The sequence below is a fragment of the Phycodurus eques genome, chromosome 13 (genome assembly GCF_024500275.1).
Source record: "Phycodurus eques isolate BA_2022a chromosome 13, UOR_Pequ_1.1, whole genome shotgun sequence".
In the NCBI taxonomy this organism is placed as follows: domain Eukaryota; kingdom Metazoa; phylum Chordata; class Actinopteri; order Syngnathiformes; family Syngnathidae; genus Phycodurus; species Phycodurus eques.
In genome coordinates this window covers 17,476,979-17,502,821 of record NC_084537.1, presented here as the reverse complement: position 1 = coordinate 17,502,821, position 25,843 = coordinate 17,476,979, and the positions used below count along the sequence as shown (strand labels likewise).

The 25,843-nt window shown below is 40.6% G+C and overlaps 1 protein-coding gene across 3 annotated transcripts; it reads left to right on the top strand.

Moving 5' to 3' along the window:
- Nucleotides 1–702: 702 nt before the first annotated feature.
- tesk2 (testis associated actin remodelling kinase 2) lies at nucleotides 703–24,908 on the top strand. Of its 3 annotated transcripts, none has more exons than XM_061693256.1 (13): nucleotides 703–1,095; nucleotides 10,747–11,063; nucleotides 12,559–12,678; nucleotides 16,002–16,123; nucleotides 18,140–18,188; nucleotides 20,222–20,368; nucleotides 20,678–20,760; nucleotides 21,154–21,238; nucleotides 21,308–21,391; nucleotides 21,722–21,808; nucleotides 22,056–22,197; nucleotides 22,490–23,041; nucleotides 23,980–24,908. In XM_061693256.1, exons 2-13 carry the CDS (start codon nucleotides 10,941–10,943, stop codon nucleotides 24,243–24,245), a joined length of 1,860 nt encoding a protein of 619 aa, XP_061549240.1. In that variant the 5' UTR covers nucleotides 703–1,095; nucleotides 10,747–10,940; the 3' UTR covers nucleotides 24,246–24,908. The 3 variants fall into 3 exon arrangements, with proteins under 3 accessions (XP_061549240.1, XP_061549241.1, XP_061549242.1); XM_061693257.1 differs by lacking the exon at nucleotides 703–1,095 and adding an exon at nucleotides 1,245–1,457; XM_061693258.1 differs by lacking the exons at nucleotides 703–1,095; nucleotides 10,747–11,063; nucleotides 12,559–12,678 and adding an exon at nucleotides 12,732–12,942.
- Nucleotides 24,909–25,843: the final 935 nt, after the last annotated feature.

Below are 25,843 nucleotides of genomic sequence, written 5' to 3'. Positions count from 1 at the left end.
CCCATTTAAAGGTGCGTAAAGCGGTGCTTTCTACGTTTGTCCACCAGGTGGGGTTGGAGTTGCAGTGTAACGCCACCATCGAACTCAATTATGTCTTAGTTTTATAAAGGTGCGTTTGAATTCTAGTACAATTCTATGTTAAAATTTCCACCCATCCATTTTCTGTCCTCACTCGGGTCACGGGCGAGCCGGAGCTTGTCCCAACTGACTGGGCGAGACATTCGTCAAAACAAACAAAAACGTTTGGCCTTTTTTAACCAATTGTTCAAGTACCAATATCGTCCCGTTGAAAAATAAGGACCAATCAGACAGAAAGATCGAACGATCGCAAGAAAGAAAAATACAGTTTTGCAAATCATTATTTACGGGATTGATATAATCAAATAAATACAGCAAAATCATAAATATTTGTAAGACATGTACTGTCAAAACGACTTTCTTTTCTCGACGATATCTCTTCGAGCTCTCTTGTCCACCGTACACAGTAACATAAATGATATATCGATGGAAAAAGACGATTTCAAATTTTTGAAAACTAATTCCACATTTTTTAAATGATACCATTTATATTACTAGCGCTAAATAAATGCGTAATATTATTAAAATAAAAAAATGGGGGGGGGTAAAAATTTCGACTTTTGACAGTCGCACAAAAGCGTCTGTGGGAGAAAATGCAGATTGGCCAAGCGGCGTGTCAATCAAAGATGGGCGGGGTCTGTGAGAGGGAAGGGGAGAGTCGAGCTGTCAAACATCGCGCTGAATTATCGCCGCGGGCGGACAAAAACAGCGAACATGCCTCCACTGGTGGGAAGGAGAACATTTTAGAAAGAGAATTTGAGCAACGTCGTCTTCGGCAAACGTGAGGAGGACGTTTTGGGGGAGGGAACGTTGTTAGGTTCGTGGTGGGCGAGCTCGCCAACCTCTTTGCTAGCTTGAGTTTTGTTGACAAAACGAGCCGAGCCAGCGAGTTAGGTCCCAACAACCACTTGCGTTGGACTTCTAACTTGATCTTTTTTTTTTTTTTAATTTTAATTTGTTTACTTTTCCTCGCTACGGAATTACCAAGCATGAACTACCATCGGCAAGTCCAAACAGGTACGCACACCGTTGTGTATATATATTTGTGTGTGTGAGCTGAAACTTTTATTTCCTGTCTGGCGTCACACAACGACAACTTTCTTACACATTTGTGTCGCGTCGGGCTGACTACAGACTGTTTACGAAGGGCCTCTAGTTAATGAGATTGCTTCGAATGAGTCCCTCTTGGCAGCCTCAGCCGTCAGCGGCACCTCGATAATAAGTCTCCGGAGCCCCCGCGGAGGGAGGCTGCCCATTAATGTTGCCGGAGCCCCCGCGGAATGACAGCAATGCGGCGTATCGCTGCACTTTGGAGCCAGATGGTCATCGGATAAGCGGGAACTGCTGCTGTTCGCCCGTTTGAATGTCACCTTGCTCAGGTATCCTGCAAAGTTTGCACTTAACACGTTTAGATCAGGGCTTCTCAAACCTTTTTGGGCCCATGAGGTCCAGAAATCTTTGCAAGAGCCCTCTTATAATTCTAACGGGGGAGTACTCAGACTGTACTTAAGTAAAAGTACTGATGCCTGTGTTGAGGGAAAAAAATGCTCCGGTAAAAGTATAAGTACTGATTCTACTCCTTGGGTAAATTACATTCAAAAGTAGAAATGATTTTAGAATGCCCATTTCGGGTATTCTCTACACACAGAATAGTTCCCTCTTTTATTAGCTTTCAGAGTGCTCCTACTAAGAAGAAGACAAGTCAAAACAAAGTCCCGCAGCTCTGCTGATGTCAACTGACCAGAGGTGGAAAACGTACTCGCACTCTTTTCTTTAAAAGTGCAGGTACTTGTGTGAACTTGGGTAAAAGTAGAAGTACCGATTCTACTCCTGTACTGAGTTAAAAGTAAAACAAATACAAAAAAATAATGAAAAAAAATATATATTTTTTGAACTGTGAATTATATGCAATACCCGTTTTGATAACTTTGCTCAATGGGAAAAGACTTTTCTGCACACAATACTTTTCCTCTTTTAATAACTAAATAACTGGTCGTACTGAACAAAAAAACCAAAAACAAAACATGACGTTGCATGTTGCCCGTTGTTGTTCAGGGTTTGCAAGTTTTGGCTTGATTTTTATGCCGCCAAAATAATTTGTTCCCATAGCTTTTGCTGACGTTGTGAACTCACTACGGCTGCACCTATTCATGTTATTTTAGAACGGAATAGTCTTCCGATTAGCCCATCACTTAACTGAGTAATCAGATAAGAAATGATTTTGCATTATTAAACACCAAGCAAATAGCTTTTTATGGCTGAAAGAAACATACACGTTTTTATTCCAACAACAACTCAGGGCTTCAAAACTAAACTGGTTTATTGCAATTTAGCCATTTAGTGCATTTACAATACGTGTCAACTAATATTGCAAAAACAAACAAATAATAGTACTGTGATGTCTACTTACTCTGGAACATGTATAACGTGCAAATCTATGAAATACAAATTAAATGGGGAAGGCTATTTGGCTTAAGTGTTGTCCTCTTAAGAAACAAAAATGTTTGTATCTCCTGCAACAACCCATGTGAGAATAGAGAATGGCCCAAAAGTAAAAATTAAAAAATACAACACACAATAAATTAGACATTGAGTGGCGGTAACCTACCGCAAAGAAAGGGTGTGTGTTTGTGTGTGTGCGTGTGTGTGAGGAAGAGTGAAAACAAGAGATGAGTATGTGTGTGAAAAGGAATTTTTTGGTGTAGGTTCTTACTCATTCTTTGAGCTGACAACGTCAAACAGTTCTCATAAACAAGGTGATGGATGGAAAGAGCTTGCATAGCCAAATCTCTTGTGGGTTATCGCCGTTATTTTACTGTGGTTCACGTTTCTCCATGCTGCTGCAGTTCGCTTGTTTGAGTGTCACCTTGTTCAGGTATCCTGGAAACGTAGCTCTTGAGAGCACAGGTGTCAAACTCGCAGCCTGGGGGCCTGATCCGGCCCACCACGTCATTTTATGTGGCCCGCAAAAGAAAATCAAATGTGTCAACTTATTAAAAATTGTTGCAAAATTTCAAATTTATATGAAATTACATATGTAATAAATAATAATGTTGAGATATTGCATTTTTTTTATTGCAACCCCCATTTTTTCAGTTACTTAAAAATAGTTGAACAAACTTATCCTTTACTTCTGATTTCAAAACTAGTTATCCATTTATGTGTTGTGTATCTTTCATAATGTGATGAGGCGATGTAATTTTTATTTTACAGTCATAACGCCCCTCTGAAGGAAATCCAAGCTACAATTTGGCCCACAACAAAAATGAGTTTGACACACCTGTCTCAGAGAATTACATCAGGGGTTCTCAAAGTTGTCTTAGTCCAGGAAGCCCTTACAAAGTGAGTCATTCTTTCAAGAGCCCCCTCATACACCAATTATACTCAGGTAGCCAAAGTACTTACACTGTTTACTTTAGTTAGTAGAAGTGCAGGTAAAAAAAGATCCAGGAACCCCAGTTTGAGAACCACTGGTTTAGTTTAGGTGTTTTGTCACTTATATTTGGACTAACACCCCAAAGCAATGTTGTAGGTTGCATGGTAACGTTCCTGAGTGTCTAATATTATCAATACAGTAAAACAAACTTTAAACAGACTCATATTCATTCGAAAGTACCATCATCAGTTCCGTTAGTCAGCCAATTGAGACTGAGAAAGTGCAGAAAATGCCCCATAAAGGAAGAGAACATTTGGAACAAATGGCTCCCCCCGCCCCCAAATTTGAATGGAATTATTTTTGTTGTTACTTCTCAATTACAAGTTCCCACTGGGAGCACTTACTAAAAGTCCATACCTGTACGTGAAACGCCAACAACAACAACAAAGGTTTTAAACAATCAACAATAAAAAAAATATTGCTGAAGAAAAAAGCTCGGTTGGAAAATGCCCCAAGAACAAGTGAGAACTGAAGACAGTTGTAATAGAGGTCTAACAGAGTATTATCGGGGATGAAATCCAGCGTCTGATGTCTATGCGTTCCAGATTTCAGGCTGATATGCAAAATGGCAAAGTGTTACGATGAATTTCACAAGTCAACTGTTTTAAAATGTTAATGGCAACGGGAAAAGAAGCTCTCGGAATGTCTGCTGGTTTTGTTGTTTCATCGTTCGATAGCGCCGACCAGAGGCGAGAAGCTAGAAAAGGTGATGTCCAAGAGGATTTTGCCTGTTATTTCATTAGTTCTTGCAGCATGCAGGTGCTCAAGAGTGGCGAAGTTGATGATCCTTACAGCAGTCCCTCCGAACTGTCAGTTGCAGTCTGATTTTTGTCCTCCTTTGTAGCAAAAACAAAGCAGACTGAAAAGTGTGACCATATAGCTGATTCAATATATGGCCCTCAATGAGGCCCTCAATGAGCAGACTGGCACTCTCATTCGCTGGCGCACACGTCACTCACCAGGCCAGAGCCCGCCTTTTGAAGCCGCACACATTCAAAGTCACAGATACTACAGCGTAGAATATGTGGATGGCGACCCCAAGCGGACAAAAATAATACCTTCAAAATACTCTTAATTACAAGTTGCGTTTCTTTTAAACAAATATTGCGATTTAGCACGCGATTTTTCAGGAGGAAGTTTAGCAAACACGAGAAATAAATTATTCTATAGTATGACCAATACAACATAGGATATACTGTCGCAAACAAATAACTCTTTCCTGTAGGCCAGGCCAAAATGTTATCATTAATGGATATGAAGAACAAATCTTCATTTTACTATTGAATTGTAAAAAGAAAAACCTTGAACCACAGTAGGATATTGACTTGTTGATTTAACGTCATACCCTGTAAAAATGTAATACTGTGTAATCATCCTCTTGCCAGTAGCACTGCTGTCAGTGTCAGCCGAGTATAGAGATAAAGTGGAGAATGACACGAGTGACACTTTTCATCAGCAAGATGTGAGTATAAAAGCGGCTGAAATGGTAAACTATATCAAATGTTGATTAATGGTCTTATCAATTACAGTAAAAGTGTTAAATTGATTCCCTTATTTGATAATCCTCAAGATGGATCTGAGGGACTTTATTATAGCTTATAGAATTTTATCAAATTCAGACTTTTTAGTTTGAAGGTAAACATGCATCCATTTTCTGTACCGCTTATCCTCACTAGGGTCGCGGGTGTGCTGGAGCCTATCCCAGCTAACTGCGGACAGGAGGCGGTGTACACCCTGAACTGGTTGCCAGCCAATAGTAGGGCACATACAAACAAACGACCTTCGCACTCACATTCACACCTACGGGCAATTTAGAGTCTTCAATCAACCTACCACGCATGTTTTTGAGATGTGGGAGGAAACCGGAGTACCTGGAGAAAACTCACGCAGGCACAGGGAGAACATCCAAACTACACAAGCGAGGCTGGAATTTGAACCCCGGTCCTCAGAACTGTGAGGCAGATGTGCTAACCAGTCGTCCATCATAAACATTTATATTAAAAATCTTTGGTGGTAAATATTAGTAGGCTTACTGTGGCTGTCAAATAAATGTAACATATTTCAAAAGCAGGACAAAGTGGTCTAAATTATATTGGGCGGGGGGGCACGTGACTATGTTTGCCTTGGGCCCCTAAGTGACTGGCTAGTTACGCCCTGCACCGAGTCATCGCCGCCGCCGCTAGGCATGACAATCAAAGTGGGATTGATGAAGAAGGCAGCTCGCTAGCAGCGAGAACTAATGTGAATTGCAGGACACATTGCCCATCGACACTTCAAACGTATGTCGCGGCAATAAATATGTGCACTTCAATTTGGCGCCAAGCTGTATCGGGTCTTGGGTTTCCCTGTGTGCCGCTCCCCGCAGTTGGGAAAGCCCGTGAGCCTGACTGCTTAGCTAGAAGCTGCTGGACAGCGGATAGAAGCGTTGTATGAAGCGGGGGGGAAACTAAACCATTCACACCATTCACATGCAGCAGAATGAGCGCACTCACTTTTAACTTTTGTCACAAAGGGCTTTTGCATTTTGACGCAGTTTTGATGTGGGCAATATTCGCTTTGCCACATCCTGTTTCTGTTAGCCATTGACAAGGTGGCGAACGGGCAGCGCAAACCCTGGACTACCAATTTGAATACTTGATTCTACCAATACTTGATTCAATAGCTAAAGCCCTTCATACAGCAGTAATTTTTAATCACACGCGAAAGTCAAAGTCAAAGTCCTTTGTTCACAAAAAGTTGGTCACTACGTGCTCGGCCGAAAGTATGGGAAATCAAAAAGCTAACATAGCGGTCTACATCTTTACGCCGCACAACCGATGGGAGAAAATGCATGACACCAGTTACAGATCTACGTCCTTTGTTCACATAAGACTGCATTTCCCACAAATAATTCTGAGCCGACAACATCCGCGGAGGTCGAAGGAATTAATCGATTTGACAAAGTAAGGAGTAGAAAGCTAGCCTGAAATGTGCGGAATAAAAGTGAAAAGTATTTGTGGTTTGTTACTTCCCAACACTGCTATCCTTCCTAAAAAAAAATAAGAATTTTATTAAAACCGCAAACATGACCTCTGGGGTAGCGCCTCCAGACAACTATTTTCCCCTCCTCCCCTGCCACCAGTCATCGTAAACATCACTTGTGTGTGATTTATTGCTGACAGCCTCTTAGCGGGTAATCCAGTGGGACACATCTGGGTGGCGTAACTACGGTCTACTCTCCCCCACCCTGCGCTGCTCCCTGAGGACGCCCATCTGGTTTACACTAACAACAGACTGCATTTTACGCTGCAGAAAAAGAAAATCCCACTCCCTTTTTTTACCCTCTGCTTCCTGTGGTGTTTTCAATGAGGGATCTCCACATACAGTTTGTACAAAGGGTGTAGTTATAGGGAGCAAATATAGAAGGAACACGGGCCTGTTTCTTGTTCAAATAAACGTGAGGTAGAGCGCCCGTTCACACAAATGATAAGGCAAATATTTTGTATTTGTGTCACAATGACGGAATCAATAAAACACTATCTTTGATAACGTGATGAGACATCGCTAGTCAGGCGACAGCGAGCTATCTAGCTAGTTGCTAGTGCTAGGAGCTAACTAGCAGTTTTCATTGTCGTCTTCTCACATTCTTTTTTAAACACTTAGATTCTACTTCCAGTCGTAAAAAAAACCTAAAATTCAAAGATAAAAACAAAATCAGTTAAACTACTATTGATAACAAGCGATGACAGGACGATAGCCAGTCAACAGCTAACTATATAGCTGGAAGAATACTGCTAGCAGCTAACATTAGTGATTTTAATTTTCGTCTCCTCTCCTTATTCTTAGCATCTAAGTCCTTCGTTTTGCGCAAAAAAAACCAAAAAAAATCCACAAAGTCCAAGAATGAAGCAAAATTAAAAAAAAAAACACTTTGATGACACAAAGGTAGCCAGTTGACAGCTAGCTAATGACTAACGCTAGCAGTTAACTTCTAAGGTCATCGTCTTATATTCTCATTCTCTTAACAACCAGATCCTTCCTGTAAAATAGCCACTAAATGTAAAAAGAAAAAGCACAAAAAAACCTACATACTAATCCTTTGATGCTCGCTGAACTGAGCTTTCGCAAGGTACGTGGAAATTTGGTGTGACAAACTTGTGAAGCTTATTTTTGCCCAAAAGTTTGGTTGGTTACAGAATTTTTTTTGGCAGGAACCAAAATGCTGGTTGTAGGGACCTGTGAACACAAAATGCCCCCGGCACCCCGCCAAGATACAAAGGCAGTCGATTGCGGTGCGTTTTTGCGGTGCTGCCAGCTGTTTCCAATCAAGCTTGAATTTGAACGGTAATTGCCATTTATTCTCAGCAGCAGTGGTGTTTAAAACAAGCGCGCCTCCTGCTCGTCTATTCTCGCCGGTGAAATTAGAGAGCCGAGGTTGAGGGCTGGCACGAGCCGCTCGCATTTTTCTTGGCGCGGCTTTGTCTCGGCGTTTGAAGTGGACAGAAAACGAGAGAAAAAAGGGAAGAAAGGAATGAGGAGCCTTTTAAGGATACGGTGATCTCATGAGTCATTCAGCTGCTTTGATGACATGTTAATAGAACGCAACAGACGCTGTTTATAGGTTGTGATCTTATGACAGCGCAACTTGGCTTCGCGTTAATCAAGGCGTCGTTTCTTGACTTTGATACGTGTTATTTTTAACGCATCTAGAGTGCCTTACACTATTAAAATACACAATAATGAGTGTTCATGTGCGCTGGAAAGAACTCCCAGTACTTTTGAATTGTGTAAATGACGTTATTGAATGGTAATCACAAGATTAGACTTTTGGTAAACCATGCACTTTCTAGGCCTGCATTACACTATCATGATATAGTAGGTGATGGGTTCCAGTTCGGTGTTGGGGTGATGTAAAGTTAGGTTTATGAGTTAGGGTTGGGGCTTAGGATGGTGATGTATCTGGAGATAGGGCAGTGGATTAGGGGTTCGTTTTGGGTTAGGATGATGTCTCTCGATCTAGGGTTGGAGGTTAGGGGCGGGTTTGAGGGTAGGATGATGTCGCTGAAGAGTTAGGGTTGGGAGTTAGTGGTTAGGATGACATCTCTGGAGCGTTAGCGTGGTGTTTCTGAAGAATTAGGGTTAGGGGGTCAGATTGACATTTCTGGGGAGTTGGGGTTAAAGTAGAAGTTTGGGTGATGCTGCTGGTGAGTAAGGATTGCGACTTCAGGGTTGTGGGTTTGTTTGGGGTGAGGGTGACTTCTCTGGAGAGTTAGGTTTGGGAGGGTTAATATAGGGTGTTAAGATAGGTTTGGTGTGATATCTCTGAAGAGTTAGGGTTTGGGGTCAGTTGACATCGCTGGAGAATTTAGTTTAGGGGGGTTTGGGTGGGGTTAGGGGGATTTCTCTGATAAATTAGGGGGCTGTGGTGGGGTAATTAGAGGTTAGGGTTGGGTGATATTTCTGGAGAAGTGTTTTACTGCTCCAAAGGCCAAAGTCAATACGATTGAATCAAAATCAAGTGTGGGCTCTTGGCAACTATGGATTAGTAGATTTATTCATCTTTCATAGTAGCAACTAATTTGTTTTCTTCCCTCGGTGCGCTTCGTTTGGTCGGAATGCAGGGATCAAACTAGCACACAGACAAAGTTAACCGGTCCGAGACAAGTTGAAAGCGGACTCCGCGTTTGGTTGTGGTAACAAAGTCATCCAACCTGCATTGATCCAGCTAGTGAATGAGTAGGGGTTTAACATAAATATTGTTGTGTCTATATAGCAACATTATCGCTCACGCTACAGTATCAGTACATTGAAATCAGATATTGATACAATCAAGAATAGGGCGCACATGGTGGACGACAGGTTAGCACATCTGCCTCACAGTTCTGAGGACCGGGGTTCAAATCCCGGCCCCGTCTATGTGGAGTTTGCATGTTATCCCCGCGCCTGCGTGGGTTTTCTCCGGGTACTCCGGTTTCCTCCCACATTCCAGAAACATGCGTCGGAGAGTTGATTGAAGACTCTAAATTGCCCGTAGGTGTAAATGTGAGTGTGAATGGTTGTTTGTTTATATGTCCACTGCAATTGGCTGGCGACCAGTTCAGGGTGTACAGTGTTTCTGATGTTTCCCTTTTTTGTTACATAGATATCGCAATGTATCATAGATAACCACTGATATATCTTATTGTGAGATTGTCGCCCCTAAAAATGAGCCAATCAGGTTGGAGCCTTGGGGTGATGGTGACTTAATGACATCATAAACGAATGAAACTTAGCGAAGGCATCTTGGGTTTTAAGCATGTTGTCTTGCCACTGCATAAGATTCTATTTAAAATGCACTCTGCTACATTGTCCATGTCATTATTGTAGTTGTCAACCATGTTTTTTAGCAGTGTTTCACTTGGCAAAACTTTTTTATATTCTTGTGACCACTAAGAGACGAGTAATCTCACGTGGTTTGACTTGATGCATATTCATTTCTTTTTTTTTTCTCTGTGAAATAATTTTGGAAAAACATGCTATCAAAGGATTCTATTCCTGTCTAATGTCTATTATTTCTGAGTCTCATTTTCATGGAAATTGTTTTCTGTAAAAGAGAGAGGCTAAAGGAAATGTTTATGAGCAGAGATAAAAGTGAGCTTTCGCCTCAGCAAATTTCCTCTCTCGTCCACGTTGTTAAAAACAGACGACACAAAGGTTCACGCCACTTGAGAGCCATTTTCTTGACGAATCTCCTAACAATAACCCACTATTGCAGCCGTTATGTTTCCAAGCTTTATTTAGCAGTGCTCGTGAGAGCCGCTCCACTGATTCACCTGATGGTTCTGGAAAAGTTAAAGTCCTGGAATCGTATCAAATCGTTCTTGGTGATCCTAATACTGTTCTTGCATAAAATTGGATCCATTGACAACTAATGGTATATTTTTTTTATTGGATTGTTACAGTAACAATTTATAGTCCTTGAATTGAATGATATTGTTCGAATCAGAACCATTGTTCTAGAATCTAGAATCTGAGGCGATTTCTGTTTGGGTGATGCACCGACCAACTGGGACAAAATCTGACGTGGAAAAATCACTTTATAATCACTTCATATTGTACTGTTCTAGATTAGCCAAATATTGTTCTTGAATCAAATTGTAACCATGACAAATGATACTAATCAAATAATTTTACAAAAATAATATTACTGTACTGATTTTTAGTCCTTGAATGGCATTGCATCGCATGATTCATATTTCCTTAATTCTCTCTAGGTCTCCACCGGATCACCGCCCTACATGTGAGAGCCCCTCCGCCCAGGAGGACCCCCACAGCCGTGAGCAGCCACCACTGAGCCCTCCTCGGCAACTGGACAACAATCCGGTGCGTTTGTCATGTGGGTACAGCACAGAAGAAGACTCGCGTTACCCCCACTGGTGTCGCCATCTTTATCGTCGTCATCATCGTCATGGACCGGAATAAACGCAACTCGATCGCCGTGTTCCCAACGCGACCCGAACGCGTCGCCGAGGACAGAGATGGTGTCGGGGGGCTAGGAGTGTGCGAGATGGGCACGGGGCCACCATCGCAGGTCAGTCTTTTAGCATAAGTAGGAAAAGATGATATTATATGCACAGAAACGTTGAACATAAAGGATATGTTGCTGATTCGTGAATTTATTTTCGCCCTTGTGTACTAATAGTTACAATATATTAGGGTTTTCACGATCAGGATTTTTGGAACCAATCACTGATCAGCGAGTTTAAAAAACGATAACCGATCACAAGATAGAGCAATGTGTCTATTTAAATTATTTGTTCATTTACTGTATATACTTGTGTACTGCATACTGAGTATCTTCAAAAGTATTTTCTGGTCAGGTCATGTATTCTAATCAGTCAGGTCAAACCAACATTACAACATTGCAGTAGTCTGACATAGTGCAATCGTAAAAGTCCAAATTTGTCTTGTAGTCTGATCATGGCATTATGCGTGTTGTCTGTCCCACACTGCCGACATGTTTTTTTTTTAAAAATAACTATTGGCTGTCAGATAGTTAGTACTACGTCAAAATACACGCGACAAGGCAAAAAATACTAGCTTTTGGATTCAAATATTCTGTACAAGATGGGAACGCGGAGTAAATGTCTTTTGCGGAGCTGATCAATGACGTCGTTGATCGGATCGGTGAATTATGACATTAAAGGCGATCAGCATAAAATGCTAATTATCGGCCAATACCGATCAGGCCGATCAGATCGGTGTAATGTCTACAATATATAGTTATAGTGTAGTTGCTGTCCAATGAAAAGATTGAAAAGAAAAATGTATTTTATTCACAATTTAAAAATTATTTTTAGTTGTTTCATCTTCTCCAAAATGTTTTTTTTCAAAATTTATATTTCTGAAAAATCTTTAGTTTTTATTGCTATTCAAATTTGTCTTCAGGAAAAAAAAAAATTCTCAAACATCATTCATTTCTTATTATCCGATTTTGTCCAATTTTCCTTATATCCGAAAGGTTCCTGAACCATTTGAGTTCATATTTTAAGATTTCTTGATTTTCACCCCCCCCCCCCAAAAAAATGTTCTGCAACATTTTTGTTTATTCCTTGATCTAAAGTTTTCTTGTTTTAAATGAAAAACAGTCATAAACATTTTCAGTTGTGATTTGAATGCATCTTTTTTAATCAGAAAATTTCTAAAACATTTTCCTATTTTCTTTTTTTAATTAAAACAATTATTGATTTTTTTAAATTAGAAAATAAAATCTCTGAAACATTTTCAGAGTTGGTTATTTTCCTCCATATTTTTCTTAATTTTATTTCCTTTCATTTGGGGAAAAACATTATGAAATATTTTCATCATCATCATCCAAAATCCTCTGCATTTTGTCCATCCTTCCATCCATTTTCCAAACCGCTTATCCTTTTATTTATTCCCCAAAAATTCTGAAACATTTTTAGAGTTCATTCTTTTTCATCAGAGTGGACCTCCACAAATATGGTAAAAAGACTAAAACAAATTATAAGGACACTGGGTTTGACTAAAATGCTTAGTTGTTGAATCTTAATGCTCTCCTCCAGATGGGCAGGGTGTGCCCTTCGTCCTACAGGGCCCTCATCAGTGCCTTCTCCTGCCTTACGCGCCTGGACGATTTCACCTGCGAGTGGATTGGCTCCGGTTTCTTCTCAGACGTCTACAAAGTGAGTGGCAATTTACTGCGAATCACATCAGGGTTAACGTGGTGTCTTTACAGTGTGGAATCGTTTCTAATGAAGCTCACGGTCGTTTGTGCTTGGTGGTCTCCTCTGTTCACCGTCTCTGTGACGTTTTTGAGGTCAAGATGGACGCCAATCACTTCTGAGACATCACGTAAGGGGTGGGGGGTTGTTAATGCTGTCCCTTACTCCCCTGCGCCACCAGACTTGAGGATGCGAGTCACGCAAGCATGAGGAGCATGAAATTAGGTTGGCATGTCTATCATGAGTAGACTCACAATAAAAGTCGGAAGAACCCATGTCCAAAGTGACTGGTTTGAAGCAGCCATTGTCGTGTCATTTTAAACATTTCCTGATGTTCTTAAACGGTCAACTCCTTCCAAATTTGTCTGATTGCTACCAAAGTTGAACATTTTATACTAGAAAGATGAGTCTAAATTGAGATTTCCCCATTTCACCCCAAAATGTTTATTTTTTTATTTTCCACATTTATTGTATTAGGTAGATATTGTGCTGTTAGAAATGCATATTGGTCAAGCTCCTACACTTTTTTTTTTTTAATACACTGCAAGCAGACAATGTACATGCAAACAGCAAAATATTTGAGCTAGCTGACAGGGTTGTCATCTTTGGCTAGTGTTAGCATTTTATGAGCACATGGTGGACCTTCGCTTAGCGACCTGATTCAGTTCGCAAGCAGAATGTACAGTATAGTGTTTAAAAATGTTTTTTTTATCAATTGATATTTCACTGTGACATGATGAGCTTGACATCCGACTGCACATGTAATTACGAAACAATTGTCGATATTTCTTTTGCAACTATTCAATGTTTCAGCCTCCTCTGAAGAAAGACAAACTGCTGGTGGTATGAAAACGGCAGAGGGTTTCTGAAAGGGGGAGTTACCCCATAATGACAGGGTGGATAGCAATTACAGGAAAGCATGCAAAATGTTCAATATGAACATCAAATATCCATCCATTTTCCACACCGCTCATCCTCACTAGGGTCACGGGTATGCTGGAGCCTTTCCCAGCTAACTGCTGGCGAGAGGCGGGGTACACCCTGAACTGGTGGCCACCCAGTCACAGGGCACGTATACACACTCAGTCACACTCACATTCACACCTACGGGCAATTTAGAATCTTCAATCAACCTACCATGCATGTTTTTGGAATGTGCGAGGAAACTGGAGTACCTAGAGATAACCCACACAGGCACAGGGAGAACAACCAAACTCTACACAGGCGAGGCCAGACTTGAACCCGGGTTCTCAGAAATGTGAGGCAGTAGTGCTAACTAGTCGACCACCGTGCCGCCAACATAAAATAACCATAACCAAAGTTTTGCCAAATAAGTTGTTGTGGACAAGTAAAAAAATTTTCATTTAGTATCATTTAACCATTTATTTTTAGTTGCCAGTCAGTGGAGGACATACCAAAATTATTTACAGCTGATGAAAAGGAAGGAGGGTTATTGTACTGGTATGTGTGCAAATGTTTGGCCACTCAAGACCTCAGAGTTTAATTATTCTGCCACATTTTCATGATGTCTGAGTGATTCTGATGAGGTCACCAAAAAAAAAAGCAAAATTATTAAAAAGTTTAATTTTGGGACGGAGCAAGGCAACAAAATTAACTCATTAAGTCTTGCTCTCTAATCATCAGTACAGGACAAGAATATATGGCTATTCAGGTTGGCATGGGGTTGAATGGCGATGAAGCTGGAGAGCAGGGAGAAGAAGATGGAGGATGTGATAAGGACTTGGGGTGGTGTGGGAGAGGGGGAGATGAACATTGGGGGTGGGGTCGTTCTGACGAGTGGCCATCTGTTCTTCCCGCTGTCCTGTCAAGCAAAGCCCCCTCCTTTTTTCCAGCCAGGCATGCTCGCGTTAAGAATTAAAGCTAAAATGTATAATCGACTATCCGGCGTTTCTAAAGTAATTAGGATTAAAATGCTGGTTATTACATCACAGTTAGAGCTCAGACTCACCGAGTAAATCCCCATTCGCTATTCACATTGAATAGCGATTCCTTCCTTCATGTTTCCTTCTGGATTAATCTGTTGCCAATTGAGTTTAAAATGGCTTACTTTAGTCAGTATCCCTCACCGAATCATGGTTTTGTTCTCTTTTGTGCCTGTCTCAGTACTGTAAATATATTTTTTCCTTTCGTCTTGTCCCTTAAGGGGTCGTAATAGCCTGCCATCCTTTTCCATGTAAATATATATCATATAAGTGTCTTAAAATATGTCCTTCATTTTGATACTAACGAAAACCAATTTTACATGGATTTATTGTCCACAACCAGTTATTTTATCAGTCATATTGATCACATATATTCTATTTTCGTAATCATATTGAACATTTTGCATGTGTCCCTGAACTTGCTGTCCATCCTGTCATTACGGGGTGACTGTCCCTTTAACAAACCTCCTGATGTTTTCAGTGACAAAACAACCAGCAATCTGTCTTTCTTTAGTGGAGGCTAAAACAGTGTATAGCTACAAAATAAACATACTTATGTGTCACAATTTTCATCTCATTATGTGTGTAGTTGGATATTGTCAAGCTTACCATGTCCAATCTGTCATAGTGAAATATCAATTGATATAAAAACCTTTCAGAAATTCTAACTATATTTGGTGTACACCATACAGGCAGCTTGATAACTGAATCATGTTGCTAAGTGAAGGTCCACCATTTGTTCATTAAATGCTAACATTAGGCAAAAACGTCCACCCTGTCATTGTCCACCCTGTCAGCAAGCCCGCACATTTTGCTGTTCACATTTAAATTATGTGCTTGCATTTAATTCATAAAAAAGCATGGGAGCTTGGCCAAAATGCATTTTTAACACCATAACATCTGCTTAATAGAGTGCAATAAACATGAAGTTCAATGGAAACTCTCAACTTTTTGGGGTGAAATAGGCAAGTCTCAAAGGCACCTTCTTGTGATTTTGACTCTGAAGCAGTATTTTTGGACGGACTATATAATAAAGTGTTTTGCCACTCAGTAACTGCTCTCGTTGGACTTCCAGCTGATGCTATGTCCCAGTCAACCAACATTTTATGACCGTTGCGTAATACTGAGATGGTGTGATACACTTATCAGCGTGTGTACAACACATGGCGAGCCTTGCTGGGTTACGTGAGCGTTATCTAACCGCCTGACGGATGGAAAGTAAAATCCCGATGATGCCCAATCAAGGCCAATTGATCCGCTTTTGTTTTTCCATTATCAGACGGCTGACCTCGCTTGCAACTGTGCAATGTTTCCAGCAATGGCTAACGCATGGCTTCGCAGGTGTGCCATCGAGCGTCGGACCAAGTGATGGCGCTCAAGATGAACAAGCTGAGCAGCAACAGAGCCAACATGCTGAGAGAAGTGCAGCTAATGAACCGCCTCTCGCACCCCAACATACTCAGGTGGGTTCCTGCGTGATTCCGTCCCACAGATAAATCAATAACAAATAAAATGGATAGAAGTAATAAAATAAACAATACTTGAAATGCTGTCAGACAAAAAAAATCTAATATTTATAAAATACAAAATATAATTGAACTACATTACAATCAAAATGGAAATACATCCAATCAAATATGTACAAGATATACAGGAATTGCAATTGCATTCATTTAATTGAAAAGTAAAAAAAAAGAAAAAATAACTGAAATGATAACAAAATAACCAGATAAAAAAAAGGTTTAATTTCTGATAGTATAGCTACATTAGTCATTTAGAAGTCAATGCATGTCACGAAGTCGCAGCAACTTTCATGTCCCAGTGTGTTGTTGTTGTTTTTTTTGCATTCAGTAGTGTGTGGGTAGGGGCATGCATGCATAAGTGTGTGTTTGTGTGTTGTTTGACAATGCCATCTTTGTTGTGTATGCCTCCTGTAGCAGGGTGTGTGTTTCTCTGTGTTGTCAGTGGACACTGAAGGGGCTCATTGTTTTGCTCCCAACAAGATGACCTTTTCTTTGGCTAGTGGGAGACCGCTCATAATTGTTTATTCACAAGTTGATCACACACACAAAACAAAAACATACATTATTAAAGCTTTGAAATGTGATAGGAGTGCTGTGAATAGAAGAGAGTATCTGTTGGACCTAAAAATTAACAATAGATTTTGTAAAAAGAAAAATGTTTATCATTGATTGTAAAGTATAGATTCTCATATTAAGAAGTTAATCAAATTTAATATAAGTCATCTGAATTAAAATTGCTCACTTGGATAGGATTGCAAATCAAAAATATTTGTTTTTTTCAAATTTAAAATTACATTTTCAAAAGTGCTTACTTTGGAATTGATCGCCCCCAAAAATCCTGTTTTATAGTAATTTTTAGAATACACTCAAAATGTTTTAAAACATTTGATTAAAAAAGGACAAAACATTATAAATGCTCTGTTTGTTCTGTATTTTTTTGATCGGCAATAAAAAAAAAAATAACGTAGACAATAAAGGCTCACTTTTGAATTCAATCTCAGTTTTAAAAAATAATTGAAAAGTACTTTTAAAAAGCTGATTTTAATTTTTTTAATAAATAAAATGGTTTTATACCCATTTGACCCAAAAAAGATGAAACTTTTAAAATGCTCTTTTTTGACTGTATTGTATTGGGTCCCAAATTTTAAAAGAATGTAAAAAGAAGATTTTTTATTTTTTTATTTATTGTATTATATTGGTTCTCAAATCCCCCCCCCAAACTAATTTCATTGTACTCTAAAAGCAGGACTGTATTAGTTAATTATTTTTGACCAATTATTTAATTTAAAGAAACCCATTAAAACTTTTTTTGTTTTTTTATCTTTTAAAAAAGGCAACATTTTGCTTTTATTGTATTGGATCTCAAACTTAACAATAAAAATACCTAAAAATAATTTGAATTGTAATGTATGTATGAATATCTGAATTCAATTCAAGGACTATAAAAATAAATAAAAATTTGACAAAATGTATAACAGTGACATCCATTAGACAAGGAAGCACATTAGGTGACATAAACACCAGTCAAAATGGATGCCACACACCTCACTATAAGGCAGTAGGAGCATGTATAAGCATGTTCATGAGGACTCTGTGGAGAACACCTTGACAGGCCAGGTGAAGAAGAAAGGTCTGAAACAGCAGACCTGCAGGAAGAGACTCGTGTCTTGTCCGGTCTTGTCTCCTGCTGGAATTCTCTCTTTAGTTTTCTTACTTGTGCGCTTTGTCTTATTAGTACTTTGACTTTATTTTTGTTTAAGTGTCCGGTGGTTGACCTATTTTTACTCTTGTATGATAGTAAAGAAGTGTTACTCAAGAATCCCAATTGCTCCTTACTGCTCACTTTAAAGGATCCCGGCATTTCTTACAGGTTAAATGTGAAATAATAAGGCTATATAGTGTGATATTTTGTGACGCGATAATCACTACTTGTGCTTTTTTTCTGGGTTGATGCAGGTTCAAGGGAGTGTGTGTGCACGAGGGCCAGCTTCACGCCTTGACGGAGGTAAGAGAACACGTTCTTACAGCCCGGCTTTACTGAAATAGTTAAAGGGCTGTGGACATTATTCACCGCCCTGGCAGGTAAAACATTTGCAGCAAAAATAGAAGTGTCATGAAATAGCCGACATGATGTGCGTGTGTGTGTGTGTGTGTGTGTGTGTGTGTGTGTGTGGCCGGACTCTGGTGGCGGCCTCATGCTGTTTTGCTGTTTTGTCATCTGACCCTCAATGTGCCCTGAGGGCAAGCGGGGACACCAAGCTCCCTTTGATGGAGAATGAAGTCACTGTGTCGGCCAGACCCGGCCGACATACACACAAACACAAGTATTCCCCATCCTCCATTGTTGTTGTCTTTTCCGGAAGTGACTTTCTTTCTTTTTTCTTTTTCAATTTTCCAAGGAATTTAGATTGATTTATTTATTTATTGATGGATTTTTCTTTTGCGATACTTTGACCTGGCCTTAAAACAATTTCCAGCAATAATAATCTGGAGGACTAACTGCAGGATTACAGCTGCAAGCAAACAATGCTCCTTTGTGTCACTCTTTACGCACACATACACAAAATATATAATCAAATAATGGACAATTCTGCAGTACTGAAATAGTGGAGACGCATTAAACATATTATGACAGGCAGAGTACACTTCGCACACCCAGGCGCCTTGGAGGATGATAGTTTACCAAGCGTCCAATCAGATTTCACTGATGTCACCCCAGTAGAGTGTCATTTCTTACTCAGAGTTATTTAGCAGGATCAGCCTCTTGCCCTAAATCCGAGCCTTGATCCATGTTAACCACTCGCATTCCGTGACGCCTTTATGTCTGGATCCTTGCGTCTTTATGGCGAGGTCAGCGAAGTTCGTTCGGATCAAAGAGCCAAAGAAGCCAGTTGCTCAGCAGAGAGCTAACTCCACTTCCTGTCAAGCCAATCAAAACGCAGTGGCATGACAGTGAGCCTGGCAGCCCTGCGGGAGAGTTGTCTAGTGACCCAGAACCTCGCATCCCACTGGCCTGTCTTAGACATTTTGTATTAGTGTGTGATACCACTCTCCTTCCAACTGGTTCCACTATGAAATGGGTCCCGAGTTCCAAGCATCAGTAGAGCGAGGACCATATCGAAGTTGAAGTGACGGCACAGACGCAATTTTTATCTAATATTTTTGAATTTGAGGGGATTTCTTTTTGTTTATATTGTAATATTTGAATATTTTTCATCTCACATTTTGGGATTTTTCTGCATTTTATATATATATATTTGTATTTTTATTGTAATATTGTTCTAAAATATTTGGGTATTTTCCATCTAGTTTTATGTCTATTTGAATTTCTAATATGAGTATATTTTCTGATTTGTGTTTTGATATTGTGGTATAGTTTTAAAAACTTTTGTCATAGTATTTTATTATTTTAATCAATTTGTTTATTTGGTTTTTTTCACCTAGATACAGATATTTTTTGGGGGGGTAATGTTTCTGTATTCCTTTGTTAAATATCTTTTTATTTTGTATCGAACATATATGTAATTTTTCTAATATTTGGATATTTTACATCTATTTTGTTTGTATTTATTGTCTAATATTTTTATTTTCCTCTTTTTGTGGTTGCATTTGCCTAATATTCTTTAGTTGAATATTTTAAAATATTTTTTGTCTTCTGCCTTTGTTCTATTTTTAAAATAATTGTATATTTTATTTAATTTTATCATATTTTGTAATTTTAAAAAATCTGTATTTGTGTATTGTTACATTTTTAATATATATTTTTTGTAATATTCAGTATCCAAATTTGTCCCCTAAAATATATATTTTTTCTCTATTTGGGTCTAAAATTGTGAGCATTGTCGCGTTGGCTTTGCGCAATTATCTTTTGTCTTTTGCTACTCCTCCCATTAGTAAATCATTGACGTGTTTATTTTAGCAACATCGTCATTGTACTGATAAGAGTGATCATTTTGCTCACTATCGTTATATCAGGTTCAGTGTTTGTTTACTACATATACAAATTGTACATTAATATTTCTTGCTGTATGTTTGCAGTACATCAACGGCGGCAACCTGGAGCAGCTTCTGGACAGCAACAAGCACCTGAGCTGGTTAGCCAGAGTCAAGCTGGCCAGCGACCTTGCCAGCGGTCTGGCCTACCTGCACGCCAAAGGCATCTTCCACCGAGACCTCACCTCCAAGGTGGGTTGGCCGAACTATGGCCCAATAACAAAATGCGACCTGGGCTGGTGTCGTGGTACTTTATGTGTGACTCAGTACTGCCCTCTGTTGGCTGGACCCTGTCTAGACCGGAGGGGCGCCATCTGAGTGTCTTGATCGGAAGCTAATCATCAACGGTGTCGGGTGGGGTGGGGGTTGCCCCGTCTCAATTTGGAACAACTTGTAAACCAACCACTTTGGGGGTTCCAGTGTAGTTGGGACATGACTAATATTTACAGGATGAGAAAGTTTGTATATAATAATGCTGATTTTGCTGTGATCTCTTGCCAGAACTGTTTGATCAAATGCGACGACAGCGGCTACACGGCGGTGGTGGGAGACTTCGGATTGGCCGAGAAGATCCCCGCCAATCTGTACGTGCAACTCCTCCGCTCCGCTTCACTTGCACACTTTAGTTCGCTTACGAGAAGGTCCAAATATTAGAAGCAGTTCTCAGTAGGATGCAAACCACAACTACAAAAGCGCATTCTCAGGTAGTTGAGTGTGGTGGGAATTCTTTTAAACACATTTTTTCTTGTAAGTAATGTAATTTATTTTCTTTTTTTTTTTCAAATATTGTTTTATGATTAATGTATTTTATGGCAATGTTATTTTTTTAAATTATGTTTAATTTTCTAACTGCAGAGTTTTAATCTCTTTGGCCATGACTGATAATAAAGAATATCAAGTCATGAATTGATGTATTTTTGGATGCATTTTTATTTATTTATGCACTAATACTTTCTACAAATGGTGTTTTTGTGCAGCACGGAAGGAGCGAAGCTATCAGTCGTGGGGTCTCCTTTCTGGATGGCTCCTGAGGTTCTAAGGGATGAACCTTACAACGAGAAGGTTTGTGTGCATGGACACGGGCCGAGCAACGAGCAGTAGTTCAGTACCGAATGATTTTCTTTCTCTCAGGCTGACGTCTTCTCCTACGGCATCATCCTCTGTGAGATCATCGCCAGGATCCAGGCTGACCCCGACTTTCTCCCACGCACAGAGGTGAATGGAGTTTTTCTAACTTTCCCCATGGAAAGTTAGAAAAATAATCAGCATGAAAGGAGGCAGATATGTCTATCATAACATGACACATGGAATGGCCCACCCACTCTTTATCTATAAAAAAATGTAAAATGCCTAATAATATTGCGACAAAACATATTGCCCACTCCTAGTGATCCCATTGAGTGAACAAGAGGTCTTAAATTTGAAGCATCTTTGTCCTAACCTGCAGATACGCAGTAATCCCGACTAATGTACATGAATCGAGTGATTCCCCCACCCCGGTTCTATTCACATATTTACCCACGGTTTCTTTGTGCCATTGAGCAGAACTTCGGCCTGGACTATCACACCTTCCAGCACATGGTTGGGGACTGTCCGCCCGATTTCCTCCAGCTGGCGTTCAACTGCTGCAATGTGAGTTCATCTCAATGCCATTTGACAGTCTTTAACTTCCTGAAAAGACAAGAGCAGCAATCAGATTATGTCTCTAATCTTATGATCCCCCCACCCCAAATCTCTAAATCTAAGTGAGCTGCTGGTCTTTATAGATTTTTTTTTTTTTATAAAAGTCATGAAAAGACTAAAGAGGATCATTTATAGGGATTTACTGGCATCATTTTCTGACCATGATTGATGTTTTTGTTCTTTTTGTGTCCTCCAGATGGACCCCACGCTGCGGCCACCCTTCCCGGACATTGTGCGACACCTGGACGAGATGCCGGTGCACCTCAAATTGGGCGACGCGGCGCACCAGTGCCCCACACTGGCCGGAGAGGGTGACAAAAAGACGGTGGCCCCCAAAGGTTTGTCAAGTATTGCTAGTGGAGTGTTATTTTTAAGTAAAACTATAAAGGATAATCAACACACGGGAATGGAGGGATTATGTGATATGTTTATTGACAACATTTGAATTCATTAGAGACACACCTCCTTTGTTGTGTAACATCATGGGAAAGTTAAAAGAGAATTTTGGACTTGCACAAGTCTGGTTCATCCTTGGGTCTAATTTTTAGAGGCCGGAAAGTGCCAAGTTGGCAGGGGGAATTGGTTTACCGTTAAATAATTATTTTGGACTTCCTGTGTGTCCACTCAAAGGGGAGAAGATTCAGGGCTTGAAGCGTCTCAACCCGCTGATATTCCCCGACGACAAAATCCCGCCCAAATCGCCGCGCCCCCGCCGCAACATCTGGCTGAGTCGCAGCCAGTCGGACATCTTCTCGTGCAAGACGGCGAGGAAGGTGAACGTGCAGGACCCGTACTACGAGCCGCCGGCCTCACGGAGGGAAGCAAAGGCGCACAAGGTCAACCCGTTCATGGCGCGCGAGGACCTGTGCGGCGGCAACATCAAGTTCTACGACGTGCCCAGCAAGTCTGTGTTCTCGCTGGTCTTCGACCTGCGCTCGCCGCCGGGCAGCGCCTTCACCAATCGGCCGCCGGGGCACGCCTCGGCCGCCGCCGCTTCCGCGTCCTTCTACTGGCAGCAGCTGCCGGGAAGACAGTGTCACTCCTCGCCGGTGTCGCCCCAGCTGCCTCGCTCGGAGTTCCTGCACCACCACCACGCCATCGTCGCAACCGCCTCGGCCGTCAACAACAACAACAACGGCCCCCTGCCCTGCAACACGCACCCGCTGGCCTCCACCATGACGCGTGAGTGATCATTAAAATGGCTCTGCGTCAAAATACACTAATCTCCACTATCTTTTACTAATCCAGCATGAGAAATATCCCTTGTTTAAAACCCCGACTTGAAAACTTCATGCGAAACCCTAATTTTGAAATTCTAACACTGGCTTGAAGCCCTAACCCAGGCTTGGAACTCTAATTTTAAACAACAACCATGGTTTGAAACCCTAATTTGAAACTGTAACCCTGGTTGTACTTTGAAATCCAAATTCAGGTTTGCGGCTATAATTTTGAAACCCTAATTTCAAACCTCAGCCCTCGTCTGAAATTCTAAACCTGGCTTGAAACCCTAATTTCAAACCATGACCCTATCTTGAAACTGTAATTTGAAACCCTAACGCTTGTTTTGAAATTCTAATCCAGTCTTGAAACCCTAATTTACAACCCTATCCTTTGTTTGAAACCCTAACCCTGCCTTTGAATCCCTAATTTGGAACACCAACCCGAATTTGAAGTTCTAACACAAAATTGAAAACCTAATTGAAACCACTAAATTTGGCTCGAAACCAACATTTGAAACCCCAAATTTGTCTTGAAACGTTAACCCTGGCTCGAGCCCTTATTTTGAATTCATAACCCTTGTTTGAAACCCTACCCTTGCTTGAAAGTCTCATTTTAAACACTAATGCTTGTTTTGAAACCCTAATCCTGTCTTTAAACCGTAATTTGAACCTCTAAAACTTGTTTCAAAACCTTATTTGAAGCCCTACATGCCATACTCATAAAGTGAGTGCATAAAGTGCATAATACTGTATGAGGTCTTTAGAATTCATTTGTGAATGAGGCCCATTAATTGACTGAAAGTCATTTCCTCCACGACATATTGCAGTCGCAAAATACGCAATGTTGCAGTTTTTCTCTGTTGATAACAAGCAAGCGTGCGGCTCCCTCCTTCCTCACAGCGGCCGCCTGCCGGTCCGAGGCAGGACTGACGGGAAGCGAAGCGAGACACAAGGTGGTGCTGAGTGGCTGGGCCGGGAAATACACAGTAGTGGAGATCCCGCCGTACTGCGGGCCCGAGGCCGGAGACGAGACGGTCAGCGGCAGCGGCGAGGACGACGACGTGTTTGGCGAGAGCTGGTCTCCGAACGCCGCCCTTGGCGAGGCCATGGACTGCTCCAGCATGTTGGAGGACCAACACATGCATGTCATGCCACCCCGGGACTGAAGGGGGCAACGTGGACTAAAGAATGTGAAGAAAGCGCATTAAAAGCTTTTCTAACACAGCCTTGATGCCAGTCGCATTCAAAACGCTGTTAATGCTAATATTGTTTATATTTATTATTATTACAGGATGACTTTGATTGTTTCCCTCGATTTCCCACCCCCCAAAGATCATGTTTATGTTTTCGCGCCCGAACGGATCTCACCAGTAAAAGTGGACAATTCACCGCTTTGTCGTCTTCCCAACTTCTGACAAAGTGCGTCTTTGATCCATTACGGCTTTACTTAGGTTTCCTTTGACGTCTTTGTCGGTCGTCCTCAATGATTCAAAGTCAGCTTGATGCAGTTCCACACGTTCACCAGCAATCACCTTGTCTTGTTTTTTTGTTTTTTTTTTCCTATTACATGCAATTAAGAGATTATTTAGTTTGCCTCCGTAGGAACTAAAATGCACTATTTTGTCATCTTTTCTATGCAAAAAAATTATAATTTCACACTGTTGCGCAGAATCGAGGATGTGAGATTTGTGTAAAAAACAAAAACAAAAAAACAAGTCTTACCTTTGTATATTTGTGTAAAAAAAATTGTGCCGACTGATTTTTGCTTTTAAATAACAAAATTTCTTCCGAGTTTCATTTCAGTTTCAATAAAAACTCTTTGACTCGGACCCACTTGGACTTTTTGTCTCGCAAAATTCCGTGAAAGGGAGTTTAAAATTCTCTGACTTGAAACCCGAACCCTGGCTTGAAACACTAACGAAGGCTTGAAATCTTAACTCCTATTTGAAATAACGAAATCGATACCCTCAGCCTTGTATGAAACCCTAACTTGAAACCCAAACCAGGCTTGAAACTCTTAACTAACCCTGTCTTAATATCTGTATTTGAAATCCTAAGCCAGGTTTGAAACACTGATTCGTTCACCCAAACACAGAACCCTACCCTGGTTTGAAACCATACTTCTTAATCTGGTCTTGAAACTCTAATTCAAACCGTGAACCTGTCAGGAAACCCGAATTTGAACCCTTAATCCTGGCTTGGAACTAGGGCCCAACCGATATGAAAAAATTCCAATCACCGATTAATCGGATGATAGTAATGAATAAAATAACTTCCTTTTTGGTCTCTTCATGCTTACAACAACAAAAATTAATTACATGCTGAACATTTGACTATTTTACAATAATTTGCCCTTAAGTATTTAACGTTACAACAGAGGAATTTGCAAGTACAAGTCCAAGAGCGTGATGTATACTGTTCTCCATCACCACTTGTTGCTGACGCTGAGAACCAGAAGGTTTTGCTGTAAAGCAATATCATGCTCAGGAGCTTCACCTGCAGCACGAACGTAACCCAGTAATCTGCTGATGTTGTTATAAATAAGGGCCGTGTTCGCGCACGACCACGCGATAACCGGGGCAACATTTCATCGTCTTAAAATGCTTATTGGATACAATGGGGTCAGAGCTCAGTCTAGTGGACAAACAGCTCGAGGGCGTCATTCTGTGTGACTTGAACACTGAACAGCATTTACTGTTTCACGAGAAAGGAAGAATATATCGGCGTTTAATCGGCAAAACTCCAACCAATTATGAATTGGCCT